This window comes from Sebastes fasciatus, chromosome 4 (assembly GCF_043250625.1).
Source record: "Sebastes fasciatus isolate fSebFas1 chromosome 4, fSebFas1.pri, whole genome shotgun sequence".
NCBI lineage: Eukaryota > Metazoa > Chordata > Actinopteri > Perciformes > Sebastidae > Sebastes > Sebastes fasciatus.
This window is the reverse complement of record NC_133798.1, coordinates 27,742,085-27,758,012: the sequence shown is the minus strand read 5'-3', so window position 1 is coordinate 27,758,012 and position 15,928 is coordinate 27,742,085. Positions and strand designations below refer to the sequence as shown.

Genomic DNA, 15,928 nt, shown 5'->3' with positions numbered 1-15,928 from the left:
AATGTGAAGTTTCTGTGTATTTGAACAGCAGGTTCAAACATTGATTTGTTTATTCATGTAAAGTGTTAAAGAGATTTTATTTCACATCATCTGTTCACTGTAATTCATCATTAGAAATGAGATTAAAGCTTCAACTGGAAAATTAAAGTGTGTCATGAAGCAGAAACCGATGGTGCTTTTGTTTTTGATCTGATGTTGTAACTTTAAAATGTAATATGTAGTGTATATATACAGTATATATAAGGGCTGAAGAGTTTCTGTTCTAGTCCTCAGTAAAACTACCTGTCAGAGTCAAAGCTTTATTAAATGTTGCTTTATACATCAGGCTTCAGTCACACAGTCGTGGAAACCTGCTGTTAGTAATCTGCTGCAGTCAGATGTGTGAGAGGACGACTCTATATGTCTGAATGGTACAACGTCCTCTTTACTTATGTTTAGTTTAGTTTTCTTATATTGGACACATATTTGTCAGATATTTGTTCACATATTTTCCTAATCATTTTCTGATATTTGTCAATGTTGTTTTTTACATATTTTACACAGATTTTTCAGACATTTTTTTTCCGGATATTTGTTCACATGTTTTATATTCTCCTGGAAGATGTTCACATAATTGTGTTACATCACTCCACTCCTTTTTATCGTCTCTAAGTACTGAAAAGAAAACAAACAAAATCCCAGTCAAACTGTTCATCAACAAATTAGAATTAAAGTTTATTATTATGCTGATTATTATTTGTAGTAGGGCAGTCAATCAATTAAAATGTTTTAACACGATTAATCTCATGATTGTCCATAGTTAATGATTAATTTCAAATTAATCACACATTCATTAATGTGTTCAAAATGTACCTTAAAGGGAGATTTGTCAATACTCTTATCAACATGGGAGTGGACAAATATGCTGCTTTATGCAAATGTATGTATATATTTATTATTGGAAATCAATTAACAAAACAAAACAATGACAGATATTGTCCAGAAACCCTCACAGGTACTGCATTTAGCATAAAAATATATGCTCAAATCATAACATGGCAAACTGCAGCCCAACAGGCAACAACAGCTGTCAGTGTGTCAGTGTGCTGACTTGACTATGACTTGCCCCAAACTGCATGTGATTATCATAAAGTGGGCATGTCTGTAAAGGGGAGACTCGTGGGTACCCATAGAACCCATTTTGAAAATGGACATGACAGTTTTTCCTCACCAAAATTTAGCACAAGTTCGGAGCGTTATTAAACCTCCTTTCATGACAAACTAGTATGACATGGTTGGTACCAATGGATTCTTTAGGTTTTGTAGTTTTATATGATACCAGTATCTTGACTCTAGCTTTAAACCTGAGCCGCTACAACCTAAAAATCACATTAATGAGTTAAAGAAATCAGTGGCGTTAAAATGAGTTGACGCGTTATTTTTCACATTCATTTTACGGCTCTAGTTTTTTTTTTAATCCCTTTTTTTAACATATGGTGATTAAAATATAATGCATTTCATGTCATGTTCAGGAACCGCACAAAACAGAAAAAGCTTCAGTCATAAAGTGTATCAATACAGGATTTAATCAGTTTTATTGATCAGGATCATGAACATCAATCAGCTGTGAGGAACATCGACGAGATCGTTCAGAGAAAACTGTAAAAAATGTATTTAAAGACTAAATACTTGTGGAACCGGCGGATTCAACCACTCAAGTGTCAGAAATAAATCCTCACATGTCCTGTCAGGTGACCACTGGACGCGTCACGTGGCGGCGTTATTGCAGCTTCCTTCGCCAAGCCTTATGGAAAGGAGGTTGGGTCTTGGGGTATGGGGTACAACACATGGGCAGTCTAACTGAAGCTGCGGTCGTGCGTTGCGATTGGCTCAATTTCGGCAAGTGCAGACCAGATTTTACTGCGCATGTGTTATACCCCCAAAGATATGACGCCTTGATGATGCGGGACCCGGCCTCCTTTCTATAGGCCTTGCCTGCCGCGGCAGCGCAGCAGGCTGCAGAAGGTCTTCCTGAAGGTGACGTTACAGAGGGCATAGCAGCCCGGGTTGATGGCGCTGTTGATGTAACAGAGCCAGTAGCCCGCCGTCCACAGGTCGCTCGGGATGCACACGTGACAGAAGGCGGCAACCACGGCCATGATGTTGTACGGCGTCCAGGTGAGGATGAAGGCCAGCAGGATGGCCAGGATGGTCTTGGTGACCCTCCTCTCCCTCGCCATCACACGACGCCTCCGTCTCTCCTGAGACTTGAAGCTGGGGCAGGCGGAGAACGCCGCCGCCGCCGTCCTGTGTAGGTCAGCGGTGGACGAGGAGTCGGTTTCAATCTTGTTGAAGTCTTTGTTGGTGGCGTGGCGGGCGGCGGTCTGACACTGCTGAGGCTCTTTGGTGTCACCTGGACTTCTGGACAGCTTCCGGTTCCTTCTGGGCTTTGGGGTGCTGGACTCTGATTGGTTCAGAGACACGTCCGAGCACAGGTCGCTGGTCACCCAGCTCCGTCGTTTCAACAGGAAGTCTTTAATGGACGGACTGGACGTCCTGAGCGGACCCTGCTCCGACTGGAGCGCGCTCAGTCGACTGCGGCTGGCGGCGGACAGACGGCTGTACAGGATGACCATGACGAGCGCCGGCAGGTAAAAAGAAGGAAGGGTCGTGCCCAGGGTGACAGCGGGGCTAGCGAGGAGCTGCGTGTAACAATATCCATCGGGGATGACACGTTCGCCCCCCAGCGTCTGCCAGCAGAGGATGGCGGGGGCCCAGAGGACAAAGGACACAAGCCAGGCGGCGCCGATCATCAGACCAGCCATGCCGCCTGTCCGCCTTGCCGGGTAGCTGAGCGGCCGCGTCATGCAGAAATACCGATCCAAACTGATGATCAGCAGGTTCATGACGGAGGCGTTGCTCACCACGTAGTCCACAACGAGCCACAGGTCGCAGACGGCGGCCCCCAGCGGCCAGTGGCCCCGCAGCAGGTAGATCGTGTACAGGTTCATGGAGAGCACGCCGATGATCAGGTCGGCCACCGCCAGGCTCAACACAAAGTAGTTGTTGACGGTCCTCAGATGGCGGTTGACTTTGATGGACAGGATCACCAGCGTGTTGCCCAGGATGGTGACCACGCTGAGGGAGGCGGTTACCATGACGATGAGGACCAACTGGACCGTTTTGTACGGACACGCAGCTCTGACTGGAGGCTGACAGGAGGCGTTAACACAGGGGCGGAGCCATAGGGAGGCGTTGAGGTCGGGATCAGGAACTCCTCCCATGTTCCCTGAACACACACACACACACACAAAATAATAATAATAATAAAAATAATAATAATAATAATACAAATTGTAATAATGATAGTAATGATAATGATAATATTATTATTATTATTATTAGTAGTAATAATAATAATAATAATAATATTGATAATGATAATATTAATATTAATAATAACAATAATAATAATGATAACAATAATAATAATAATAATAATTAATAACTATAATTATAATAATAACTTTAATGATATAGCGCCCTCTCTCATCTACATATATCACCATTTTCATGTTCCTGTATAAACAAAGATAATAAAAATCATGCAGGCTGCTTCACTACAATCAAGAAAAATATTTTTTTATTTATTTTTTTATGTTTTGGAAACAATCAAACCCATTTTGGCAGCATTTTTGTAGATTTTTCAACTTAATAATGGACTAAACTACTTCATCTCTATCTGGATTATGTTCATTTATGCAGGACGTTCAGTTCAAACTATAGAAACTCTTTAATGTTGGTGAATATTAATAAACACTTTTCTGCGTGAGCACAGAGCTGTGAGAGTTGCTACCAGCTCAAGTTGTGTTGGAAAACTAATGAAATACTGAACAATAAGTTCACATCTACCATTTCATTAACCAGTTCATTAACATTTCCTAATTATGTTGAAATAAAAAAAGGATTAAGTTTCCTTTAAAAAATGTGTTTGCCTTTTCCCCTGGAATCATGTTTATAGAGTTAAGAGTGTCCACAGACGAGTTGTGTTCCAGGACAGTAATAAAAAGCAGGAATTCATTTTGAGTTAAACAAATCAAGAGGAGATCTTCCAGACGGCTGAAGCATCGTATTATAGAGTTTACACTCAATGTAGTGGAGCATTGAATATTCACATCACTGAGATATGAAACATAGAAAAACTGAAAATCTGAAACATTTGAGAGCGTGGAAGCAGATTGAAGATGTTCAATCGATATCGGATCATTCGTCAATTTTAATACACAATAACTAATTTCTCCACTAAAACACAGCTTGATCTATAATTCACTCTGTTTAATAGCAACCTTCAGTAGAGCTGCAACGATTAGTTGATTAATTGATCGACAAAAAGTTAATAAGCAAATATTTTGCTTAAAATACGATGGTTCCAAACTGTCAGATGTGACGGCTACGTTTCCGCTCTTATTATTGAAATAAAGTGAACATGTGAAGAGTTCACACTGAGCTCTGGTAAACTGGGATTTTTTTATTTTTCAGTCTTTTATTAAGATTCATCAAGAAAATAATCGTCAGATTAATTGATGATGAAAATAATTGTTAGTTGCAGCCTTAAACCAGTCGACCACAGTATTATATTTTATTTTATATATACTATATTTTATCTTCTGCTCTTAGATTCTCATATTATTTAAACATATATTTATTAATTTTACACATTTAACACATTGTACATAAAACCTAGAAACTTCCCCCGAATTGAACATATGGCAGTGTACAAAATAATAATAAAAAATAACAATAATAATAAAAATAATAATTTGATTATTAATAATAATAATAATAATAATAATAAACCCTTGAAAGTAAATAGTTAAAGATAAAGTTAAAAACAATATAGATTTATAATGAAAATATAATTAAGTTAATTAATTGAATAAATAAATAAATTTCATCTCCACCGACTGCTTCTCTCTGATCGTTGTGACCACAAATAAAGAAATAAACCTGAAATTAAAATTCAGTCATCGCTGTTTCTCAACTTTCAACGACCACCAGAGGGCCCCAAACCTACGTTAGGAAACCCCAAAATAAAGGACTATATCAACATGACATTTAAAAAAACATATTTAAATTAGGGCTGTCAAAGTTAACACGATAATAACGTAAATTTGTAGCGGCTCTGTTTTATAGTGTAGATACTGGTATCATATGAAACTACAAAAACGTAATGAATCCATCGGTACCAGCCATGTTATGGAGGTTAAATAACGCTCCAAACTGACGCTACATTTTGGCGAGGAAAAGCTGTCATAGCCATTTTCAAAGGGGTCACTTGACCTCTGACCTCCAGGTATGTGAATGAAAATGGGTTCTATGGGTACCCACGAGTCTCCCCTTTACAGACATGTCCACTTTATGATAATCACATGAAGTTTGGGGCAAGTCATAGTCAAGTCAGCACACTGACACACTGACAGCTGTTGCTGCCTGTTGGGCTGCAGTTTGCCATGTTATGATTTGAGCATATTGTTTATGCTAAATGCAGTACCTGTGAGGGTTTCTGGACAATATTTGTCATAAGATTGTGTAGTTAATTGATTTACAATAATAAATATATTCATAAATTTGCATAAATCAGCATATTTGTCCACTCCCATGTTGATAAGAGTATTAAATACTTGATAAATCTCCCTTTAGGGTACATTTTTAACAGAAAAAAAACGTGATCCATTTGTGATTAATCGCGATTAAATATGTTAGTCGATTGACAGCCTCAATATAAATTCTCAAAATTAAAGAAAGAACAAAACAATTTTCTTATAACATGAAGCAAGAAAAGAGCAGTAAGTGAGTTCAATTTAACTTACTGGAGATGCTGGACCTGCTGATCCTAGACCTGCTGCTGATGCTGGACCTGCTGATCTTTGACCTGCAGTCTGTGCTCTCTTCTCTTCCTGAGCTCCGTCTCCTCCGTCAGTCACCAGCAGTAGTTTATATGCAGCGGAGGAAAGCCTCAGTCATCAGCGGAGAGGATGCTCCGCCTGCTGCTGTAGCGCTCCTCAGAATAGATCTCAGACCAGAAAAGACCTCAGATCAGATCTCAGACCTCAGACCAGCCCTCCGATCAGACTCATGTGGGATGTTATGACTCCTGACTGAGAACAGATGCTAGTACAGCCTGTAAACAGTCTGCAGGCTGTATCTGGATCAGTTATGAAGGCATGCCAACACCTATAAACACACCATAAACACAACGCTCAGCAGTCAAACCATCAGGGAGGGTGGACAAAATACTGGAAACACCTCACGGAGAGGAACTTAGTGTCTAAAAAAGTCAAACTCAGCCTGTAAATCTGACGTATAAAGTCTGAGATAATAAATATAATAATTTATAGAAATAATAAAATTGGAGTTTGTGGAATTGACATTCAGCTGCATGATGGGAAATGAAGGATCCTGTATGTTTAGACTAAAAGTCTTCCATCATCATTGTTTATATTTCCTGTTTGTCTTATTATGGTACATGTCGACAGGAGCGTTTCTATGGCGAGGGATCGCCTCGCTACCCAGCATTGGACACTTGATTGGCTGGCTCTAGTAGGGAAGCGCCGATACCGGATCGGATATCGGACTGATACTGACTCAGATAGCTGGATCGGGTATCGGTGACAATGGAGCAGATTTATTAAATTCTATTCTATGTTTATTAGGGCTGACCTAAACGCTTCAAAGCTTCGACCGTTGCCATGGTAATCGACCTTCAAGTCACTATTCGAATGCTTTGTTTTTTGTATATACAAGTACATAATCATAATGTATAAATCCCAAATGGAATAAGGAATAATCGCACAACATGATTAATGATTCATATTCAACATTAATTATTATGTTTGTTATGTGTACAGTAGTACGGCAGACCTAATGTTTATATACTATCTACATTATATACTGGAAATTTAGTTCCTGTTGAAGTTTTGACCGATTTGTTGCTGCATTAAAAAGATTTACACCTGAACTGTAATTCATGTTAATTTTGAAGATTTTGCTGGTGAACGATTTATTATTTTAACAATAAATAACAATTCAGTAGATTTATATCTATGTATTTATTTTTCACATTTTGTTTTACAAAGTGAGAAAAGTAATGTTAAAGTCCAACCTGATGTTTCCTTACACATAACAGAATGATCCAGTCACGTCCACACAGTGGGACATACAGCTGATTAATTAAACACTGGTATCAGATCGGTACTCGGTATCGGCCGATACTCAAAGCCCAGGTATCACTATCGGTAACGGGACTGAAAAAGTTGTTTCTTTAACCACTAGACACAAGGCTCCTGATTGGACGAATGCTTTCCCTCGTGGGCTGCTGCTCCCAGCTTTCAAACCAGAACAAACACGGCGGCTTGTTTGGAAACTTTCTTCTCTTATATCACGAAAATAGTTCACTGAAATGTGTTTCTGAAAACATTTTACGTAGAAATGATCCATGTTGATGAATCCGTCTTTATTTTAGATCAACAACGGTTAGTTTAAAAGTTTCTAGGGAGTTTCCAGAGGCGGCGAGTCGCGTTGGCTGCTCCTCATTTGCATAAAGTTGAGGTCACGGCTACTTTATGCAGATCAGGGGCGTCCGGCGCAGACAGAGAGTTACAGCAGCTGATGTTTCTGTGCTTCTTGTTGCACTACGTGACTTATTATGTAACTGATAAGTTATCAATAAACTGAATAAAACAGTTCTTATTGTCGCCTTTGACTGATAAATATTTGGGTTTGAGACTCAAATCATTGATATTTGTTGATGTTTATCAGGATTTGTCATACGGCGTTGAATACTCGATTCTGATTGGTCAATCACGGCGTTCTGTGGTCTGTTACTTCTTTATAACAGACCGTTGCTATGTATAACAGACCGTTGCTATGGGCGCAGTTCAGATGTCGGACTCTGGCGGACCGTTTTTGTGTCAAAGTATTGATTTCTTCAGTAAGTAGCCGTGTAATAAGCAGGATAATGTACAGCTAGCGGGTCATTGTTGTTGTGCATCCCCCTGTCGGGTTTCTATCCCTTACATTATCCCTTACTTACAGACCTGTTATTCACATCATAACCTGCAGTTGATTAACCCTCTGAGACCCACAATAGACCTGTTATAGTCTTTTTTAGAGGGGTCAGGGGGTGTTTAGGGGGAGATAGCAGGTCAACAGTAGCTGTCACGTAGAAGTGGTGTACATCATCTGAAAGCTACCTGAAGATTAATTTGAGATGTGGCTCAGCACTGTGAGTCAAGGTGTTCTAGTCACAAATCAGAAATAAACATGAATTAATTTATTATTTTAAACAAGGCAAAAGTGAGCATGCCTCACATACCCCTGCTCACCGCTTGAAGGTTAGGGCCAAAGGTTTTGCCCATTGGGAACTAATGTAATTAGTCTTATGAGCACAATGTAGCTTTTTATCACTTTCCTCAAGTCCAGGGTGGCCAAAATTTTTGAAATTTTGATAATTTTGATGGTTGATACCATTTGTTACACAGATTTGGTGCTAAATTTAACCATATTTACCACTGGAGAATTGGTAAAAAAATTATCAATAATCCCTCCAAGATACCACATTAAGACACCAAGACCTTGAGGAACACCATAGAAAAAGCCATGCTGTGATTTGGGATCAAAAACTTTGGCATTTGGAGATTGGATGGCGAGCACTTCTGTTGTGTAACTGCTCAGAAACCCCCTTATTGTCAATCTAGCTAGGAAAGCCATCCATCCTCTGAACACTATAGGTCTCTAGTTTGTGGCTGTAAAGTTTCATGAGGCTGTGATTATCCTAGAGGCCACCACAGCTCATTTTATACAGTGAGGTCAATGAAATGGCTCCTTTTATGACTTTTATTTTGAACTTTTTGAATTCTTTATTAAATCCATTTGTTTAGATGTTAAACAACTTAAAGAGTTTATTACCTCAAACACGAACAAACTCATGTTAATTATTTATTATCTAATCTAAATGCCTTCCTGAGTGTGTTCTTACACCAGTCTGCTAATAAAAGACATTTACTTCTTTTTAATTATTTAAATTTATTAAAAAAAAAAGTATTTTATTTATTAATTTTTTTCTTTCCCTTTTGTGTGACCAAGACCAACATGGGGTTGGGTGTCGGGTGGTCCTTTTTCTGTTTTTTATTTCATGTCATGTACACTGAATTATGTTCTACATTTGATAAAATGACCTTTACCATGTCTGCAAATAATAAAAAAAACAAAACCTTCAATCCTTCAATTATTGGATCGTTAGTCTCCTGTTTTAACACATTGTGGTCCAAACGGAACCAGCTGATGGTCTAAATAACGTCCACCAGTCACAGAGTAACTCTCAAAGCTCTTTAATTACATCACGTCTAAAAGTCAAAGCAAAGAATCGAGCTGTACAAACTCAGGGGTCTGCTGACACAGTTGTACCTTTGTTATTGACCGGGTGCATCGTTGAATACGGCGGCGGCGCTCAGTTCATCATTCACAGGAAACGGGGGGCAGAAACCGCCCCCCCAATAACCCCGACAAACACACAAAACAGACACGAGATCACACAAACACATGGTTTTAAAATGTTCATGAATCAAGTATAAAGCCAGGAGGAGCATTCAGATCAGTTTGTTTCTTACATGCAGCCGCTGTCATCGCCTGGTCTCACCTGGACTAACCTGGTCTCACCTGGACTAACCTGTTCTCACCTGCAGAGAATAAAGGTTAAATAAAAAATAAAAAGTAAACAGCTCTGTCTCGAATCACACAGTGTCTCTGCAGTTCTTCCTCCTCCTCTTCATGTTCATAGGTCCGTTACCCCCTCTCACCCCCACCTCCCCATTATAACCCCCAAACACACACATAAACACTACCAGTACATGAACCTCTATGCAGCTGTATGTGTGTGTGTGTGTGTGTGTGTGTGTGTGTGTGTGAAGAAGCACATGTGGAATAAGAATAAAAACAGATTAAAAGCAGCAGAGCTTTACAGTCTCAGACCGGCTGGAGAGGAAAGAGGAGCGCCTGATCTATCACTCCTCTTCTGCAGGAGTCTTAAGGGAGGAGGGTGGAGTCAGGAGGGGCGGGGTTTAGTGTGGAGGCACCAATCACAGGCCTTTTCCACCGCAGGAAGTTAACGAGCCGAGGCTGAAGGTGGATCCATCGCGTGGAGCGAGTTCCTGGAACTAAACCTGGACTCTGGATCCTGGATCAGGTGCTTTCAGGTGTTTGTTAATAACAAAGAGTAAATAAGCAAAGAGACGAAAGTCCCGTGTGTTTCTGACAGCGGCTACCGCCATTTTGGACTGAAAACGCTTATTATATTTACAATATTTTATTGTTCAACCGGGGCCATTTCAGTGAACTTGCAAGTTTTTTCTCGTAAATGTATGACTTTATAGCCTCAGAGATTATTTGAATTTTTTCTTGTAAATTTATGACTAATTAATCTTAAAGAATATTTGAGTTTTTTCTCGTAAATTCACCACTTTAACTTCAGAGAACATTCAAGTTTCTTTTCTTGTGAATTTCAGATTTTTCTTCCTCACAAAGTTATGACTTTATAATCTAAGAGAATATTTGAGTTTTTTCTTGTAAATTTACCGTCCTGTACAGTAGAGACAATAATAATAAATAATATGACAATAGAATAGAAATAATTTGGTTTTACTTTGAACAGCACTTTGTAGGCGAACGTTTTCCTGGCGTCTGGTAGTGGCTTTCAGTCCAAAATGATGGAAGCGTAGCTCTGCTGCTGCTGCAATGGAACAAACAACCGGCTTTCACTTCTTAGCGATATACGTTCTTTGTTAATAATGCAGGACACGTGTTCCAGATAAACACTGAGAGCAAGACGCCATATTCTCATTCTCCACATCAACATGTGTGTTTTGCTGTTTGTTCTGGGTTAAAAGTTGAATTACATTTCCCAGTAACGGTCAGGTAGCGCAGGTATATCTGTAACATTCCCAGTACCGCCCTTTCAGTGGTAAATCCAACGCTACCATCACGATATTTTACTTTCTCCTGAAGAGAAAAGATTCAGAAACTATTTCCTCCGCTCGGTTTCTTCACCGTCTTCTTCGTCGCTTTACGTTTCCGTTCAAAGAAAAGGGAATAAATAAATATTGATCGAAGCGATCACGGACTGATTTGTCAGCAGGATTACGAATCACGAGGCGGATACACACATTATTTTTCACTTTCGTTGACATTGCGAGATAGAACATTTGGCGTTGGTGTGCGCTCTCAGAGTGCCCTTCTAATTACAGTTTATAGTCTGTAGTGTGATAACGAACTGAAAATAATGAGGAAACAAGAATAACTTTTTCTGCATTTACAACCACAGAGCAGTGTTTCTATTTACCGACAAAGCTGCAAATCCATCAGAGCAGCTGGAGATGGAACTGAAACGTGGTTCAGGCTTCGATAGAAGTGAACAGAGCGAATATTCATAGGAGGAGAACAGAGCGGTACCGAGCAGAGAGTCACCTGACCTCCAGGACTTCATTCAGCTGACCTCTTGCTGCAGATGGAGCTCTAGAGTTAATGGAACAACACTCACGTTTAACCACGTGGAAACGTAAAGAAATTCTCTATTTGCGCCACTTTTTCAATTATTGTTCGTCCCAGAACTCGCTGACTAAACGGAACATAAAATGAGGACGTACGTCCCTCCGTCGCCTTTTCAGTGGCGTTTATCTTAAACGTTCTGGTTTGTAAAAAAAACAGCTTCAGGTTCCAGTTCCTGCAGCGGAAAAAGCCGTCAGATGGGGACCACGCCGCCAAACTGGTGACATGAAGGAGCTGAGAGACGCTACATCCTGCCCTCCCCACAACTACACACTACTGCACACACACCCACTTACAGGAGCACGCTCAGTACACACGTTCCCATCCGGCATCTTTTATCATCTAATAGTTCCTCTGTGTGAGCAGATTTCACTTCAACGCTTATATTTTGCTGAATTTTCAAATATAGGTTAAAAAGTGACGTGGTTTCTTGACAAAAAAACCACTATCAGCTTTTTCTTGCTAATTTGTGATTTTTTTCTCGTTAAAATTTATGACTTTATAATTTCAGAGAATTTAAGTATTTTTCCGTAAATTTATGATTTTATAATCTCAGAATATCCCAATTTTTTATTGTAAATTTGTGAGTTTTTTCTCGTAAATTCACCACTATAATTTCAGAGAATATTCACGTTTTCTCGTGAATTTCAGATTTTTCTTCCTCATAAATGTAGGACTTTATAATCTCAGAGAATATTCAAGTTCTTTCTCACAAATTTCAGAGTCGTTTCTCACAAATTTATGACTTTATAATCTCAGAGAATATATATATTTTTTTCTCTTAAATTTACCACTTTAATCTGGAAAGTTTTTTCTCTGAATATTATCCCTCTCTCCTGGCTCTGTATTGTTGTTTTTTTACCTTCAATAATCCTGATATGCCGTTGTAATAATAGTTAGTTGCAGCGTTCATTAAACTTTCTGCTCACACAGAACATGAAACTTTCCTGGCGACTCCAAACAAACACAAACACACTATAGTGCAACTGGGTCGGTGGTTTTAGAGGGGTGGGGGGTTTGGAGCAGGTCATGATGAACTGGGTCGGTGGTTTTAGAGGGGTGGGGGGTTTGGAGCAGGACATGATGAATCTCTCTCCAAACAGGAAATTGTTCTTCAGCCTTTAAATAAAATGTTTCATGATCTGCAGCATTATTGAACAGACATGCAGTAGATTCAGTTCAGTCATCGATGATCTGTTCTCCTGGTGGGACACAGTAACTTCCTCCATGAGCTGCACGCTATGATCCAGAGTCCTGATCCAGAGGCGCGATCCAGAGTCACAACCCAGAGTCTTGAACCAGAGTCAGGATCCAGAGGTGCGATCCAGAGCCTCGACCGAGAGTAACGACCCCAAGTCGCGAGATCCAGAGTCAGGATCCAGAGGCGCGATCCAGAGACGCAATCCAGAGACGCGATCCAGAGACACGACCGAGAGTAACGACCCAGAGCCGCGATATCCAGAGTCGTGATCCAGAGTCACAATAATCCAGATTCGCGATCCAGACTCACATTCCAGACTCACTGGGTTGTGTCATGCCAGAGTTAGAATGCAGAGTCAGGATGCAAAGTGGTGATCCAGAGTCTTGACTCAGTCTCGACCCAGAGTCGCAATCGGTCCAGAGTCGTGACCCAGAGCCACAATCCAGAGTCCTGATCCACAGTCGTGATCCATAGTCCTGATCTAGAGTCTTGACCAGAGTCCTGATCCAGAGTCCAGCCTCAGGCACACGCAGCCTCCGTTTCTTCTTTTCAAACATCATAATTACACACGGTACAAAAACAGGCTTCAAAATAAAGTAGTGCTGAATTCACTTTTTAAACACTTCAATCACGCACTATTTCACATCAAGTTTCAACATCACATGGCACCGAATGCAGTACGTTGGAGTAAATGTGACCCCCCCCCCTCAGACATGGCACTGTGATAAACCTGGTCTTCCATCATGCTGACACTTGTAGAGATTCGGGCGGAGAGGAGCTCAGCGCTAACTGGCCTCCGTTCAAGTAGAAGCCCTTTCTGACGAGGAATGATCGCGGTTCAGCTTCAGTCCAGTTTGTATAAGTGCAGAGGAAGTGCACGCCAACGCCAGGGAGGGGTGGGTGGTGGGTGGGTGTTGGGGGGTGGGGAGGTGAGGCGGGGTTCTTGTGTCCCTTCTTTTCCAGGCAGGAGACCCTGTGCAGAGTCAAAGCAGCACCCATTTCTTTGTGAATAAGGCTTTGAGGAGCGCCCTTTGCTAAACCCGTCGGCCAACGCTCTGCTTCTCTTGGCCAATAGGAGAACTACCTGCTGTACGGGTCGCCGGGGTAACTGTTGGAGGCGCCCCCGCCGCTGCCGGGGAGGGGGCTGTGAGAGGAGGAGGAGGAGGAAGAGGGGGAAGACAACAGCAGGGAGGAAGAGGAGGGACCCGGCAGGGAGTCGTCGTCTGTTCGCCCCCCGTCGAACACGTCGTCCATGTCCACGGCCAGAGAGAGGCCTGCGGGCTGGCGGGCCCACGAGGGGGCGAGCTGTTCAGACGGGCTGGAAGCCTGGGGAGGGGCGTAGGTCTGGGTGAGGAGGAGAGGACCTGAGGTGGAGGGGGCCGTCATGGTGGGGTCCACGGCGGGCCTGGAGGCCCCCGCGCCCGTTTGGGAGCCGCGGTGGATGCGATGACTGACGATAATGTTGTTTCCAAAGCCACCCATGGAGGCCATGGTGGTGCTCTGCTCCCGCTGGACCACCGCCGTCATACCGCCTTCAGCGATCAGCCGGCGGATTCGTGCCAGAGCATCTTCACCCGAGCCGAACTCTGGAGACTCTCCTGGACCAACGAGAGGTCACATCAAGGTTAAACGGTTACTCAGAGTATTTAAACGTCATGTTACACACATTTTATCCTTCAGTGTCTCAATGATCTGATACAAAGACAAACACTGTGAGCTCACATATTATTATTATTATTATTATAGTTGGTAGATAATCCTGCTCTAAGCTTTGGAAATACAGTTCCCATGTTGCTCCAACTTGACCCCCGTCTTCACCTATATTAGTCTCCATGTAGTCAAAGTGTCTCCATTCACAGACGGATCTGTGATCAGTCTATTGACTGAAACTTCTTCTTTCTCTGATTTCTAAGGTGATTTATGGACGTTTATTGTGGATGGACATCAGAGATAATGACATCCTGGGGAAGAGGAAGTCACACTTCGTCATTATATCATGGTAAGTTCTGATTTGTCTGCGTTGACTCTGAGAAGAAGAAGAAGAAGAAGAGCTCCAAGTGTTTTAAGTAAGTCATTACTCATTGTTGTGAAATAAACCCCTTCTCGTCCTGAAAGGGTTTGTTTCACAACAATGACCTGCTAGCTGTACATTATCCTGCTTATTACACGGCTACTTACTGAAGAAATCAATAATTTGACACAAAAAACTGTCCGCCAGAATACAACATCAGAACTGCGCCCATAGCAACGGTCTGTTATACTTAGTAACGGTCTGTTATACATAGCAACGGTCTGTTATACATAGCAACGGTCCGTTATACATAGACAAACTCTGTTATACATAGCAACGGTCTGTTATACGTAGCAGCAGTCTGTTATACGTAGCAACCGTCTGCTATACGTAGCAACGGTCTGTTATATGTAGCAACCGTCTGCTATACGTAGCAACGGTCTGCTATACGTAGCAACGGTCTGCTATACGTAGCAGCGGTCTGCTATACGTAGCAACCGTCTGCTATACGTAGCAACGGTCTGCTATACGTAGCAACGGTCTGTTATACGTAGCAACGGTCTCTTATACGTAGCAACGGTCTCTTATACGTAGCAACGGTCTGCTATAAGTAGCAACGGTCTGTTATACGTAGTAACGGTCTGTTATACATTGTAGCAACGGTCTGTTAGACGTAGCAACGGTCTGTTAGACGTAGCAACGGTCTGCTAGACGTAGCAACGGTCTGCTAGACGTAGCAACGGTCTGCTAGACGTAGCAACGGTCTACTAGACGTAGCAACGGTCTTTTAGATGTAGTGATGGTCTGCTATAAAGAAATAACAGACCGTAGAACGCTGTGACTGACCAATCAGAATCAAGTATTCAACAAAGCTGTGTAATAAAGTACATTAATCTCCTCCATGTCATGCATCTGGTTTTAGTAGCTTGAACTGTTGATTGTAGAAGAAATATTTTTGTTGAAGAAAACTTCACTCATGTCCAAGTTGGAGAAAAGAATCTTTACTAAAGCTTCAGAAGAAAACACAGATGATGAGCATTCATGCAGCATGAAGAAAAGACACGTCTGCACCTTTTTGCATCCGGACAGCAGCAATTTTAAACAACCTGTTGTCTGTGGTCACCAACAGGTGAGAT

General features: G+C 41.5%; 2 protein-coding genes across 4 annotated transcripts in view; both read right to left on the bottom strand.

Moving 5' to 3' along the window:
• Window positions 1–1,852: 1,852 nt before the first annotated feature.
• Window positions 1,853–5,909, bottom strand: chrm4b (cholinergic receptor, muscarinic 4b). The gene is made up of 2 exons (XM_074633323.1): window positions 5,850–5,909; window positions 1,853–3,268 (listed from the first exon to the last, which is right to left on the bottom strand). The coding sequence occupies exon 2, from the start codon at window positions 3,261–3,263 to the stop codon at window positions 1,962–1,964; it is 1,302 nt and encodes a 433-aa protein (XP_074489424.1). The 5' UTR covers window positions 3,264–3,268; window positions 5,850–5,909; the 3' UTR covers window positions 1,853–1,961.
• A 6,161-nt stretch (window positions 5,910–12,070) lies between these two features.
• The window catches only part of ambra1b (autophagy/beclin-1 regulator 1b), a 31,057-nt gene continuing 27,199 nt past the window's right edge, over window positions 12,071–15,928 (bottom strand). Inside the window, exons 19-20 of one of the 3 annotated variants that reach the window (XR_012593637.1) lie at window positions 14,600–14,742; window positions 14,240–14,379 (exon numbers count right to left, since the gene is read on the bottom strand). Coding sequence is in view for 2 of the 3 variants with exons in the window: in XM_074633320.1 (XP_074489421.1) it covers window positions 13,862–14,379 (518 nt within the window). In the remaining variant the exon portion in view is untranslated. Of the gene's footprint in view, window positions 14,380–14,599; window positions 14,808–15,928 lie in introns of those variants that run through there. The other 2 variants (XM_074633320.1, XM_074633321.1) reach the window with 2 other exon arrangements.

Excerpts from the sequence above, each read along its gene's own strand:
- chrm4b (XM_074633323.1), bottom strand. The coding sequence starts at position 3,263 with ATGGGAGGAGTTCCTGATCCCGACCTCAACGCCTCCCTATGGCTCCGC.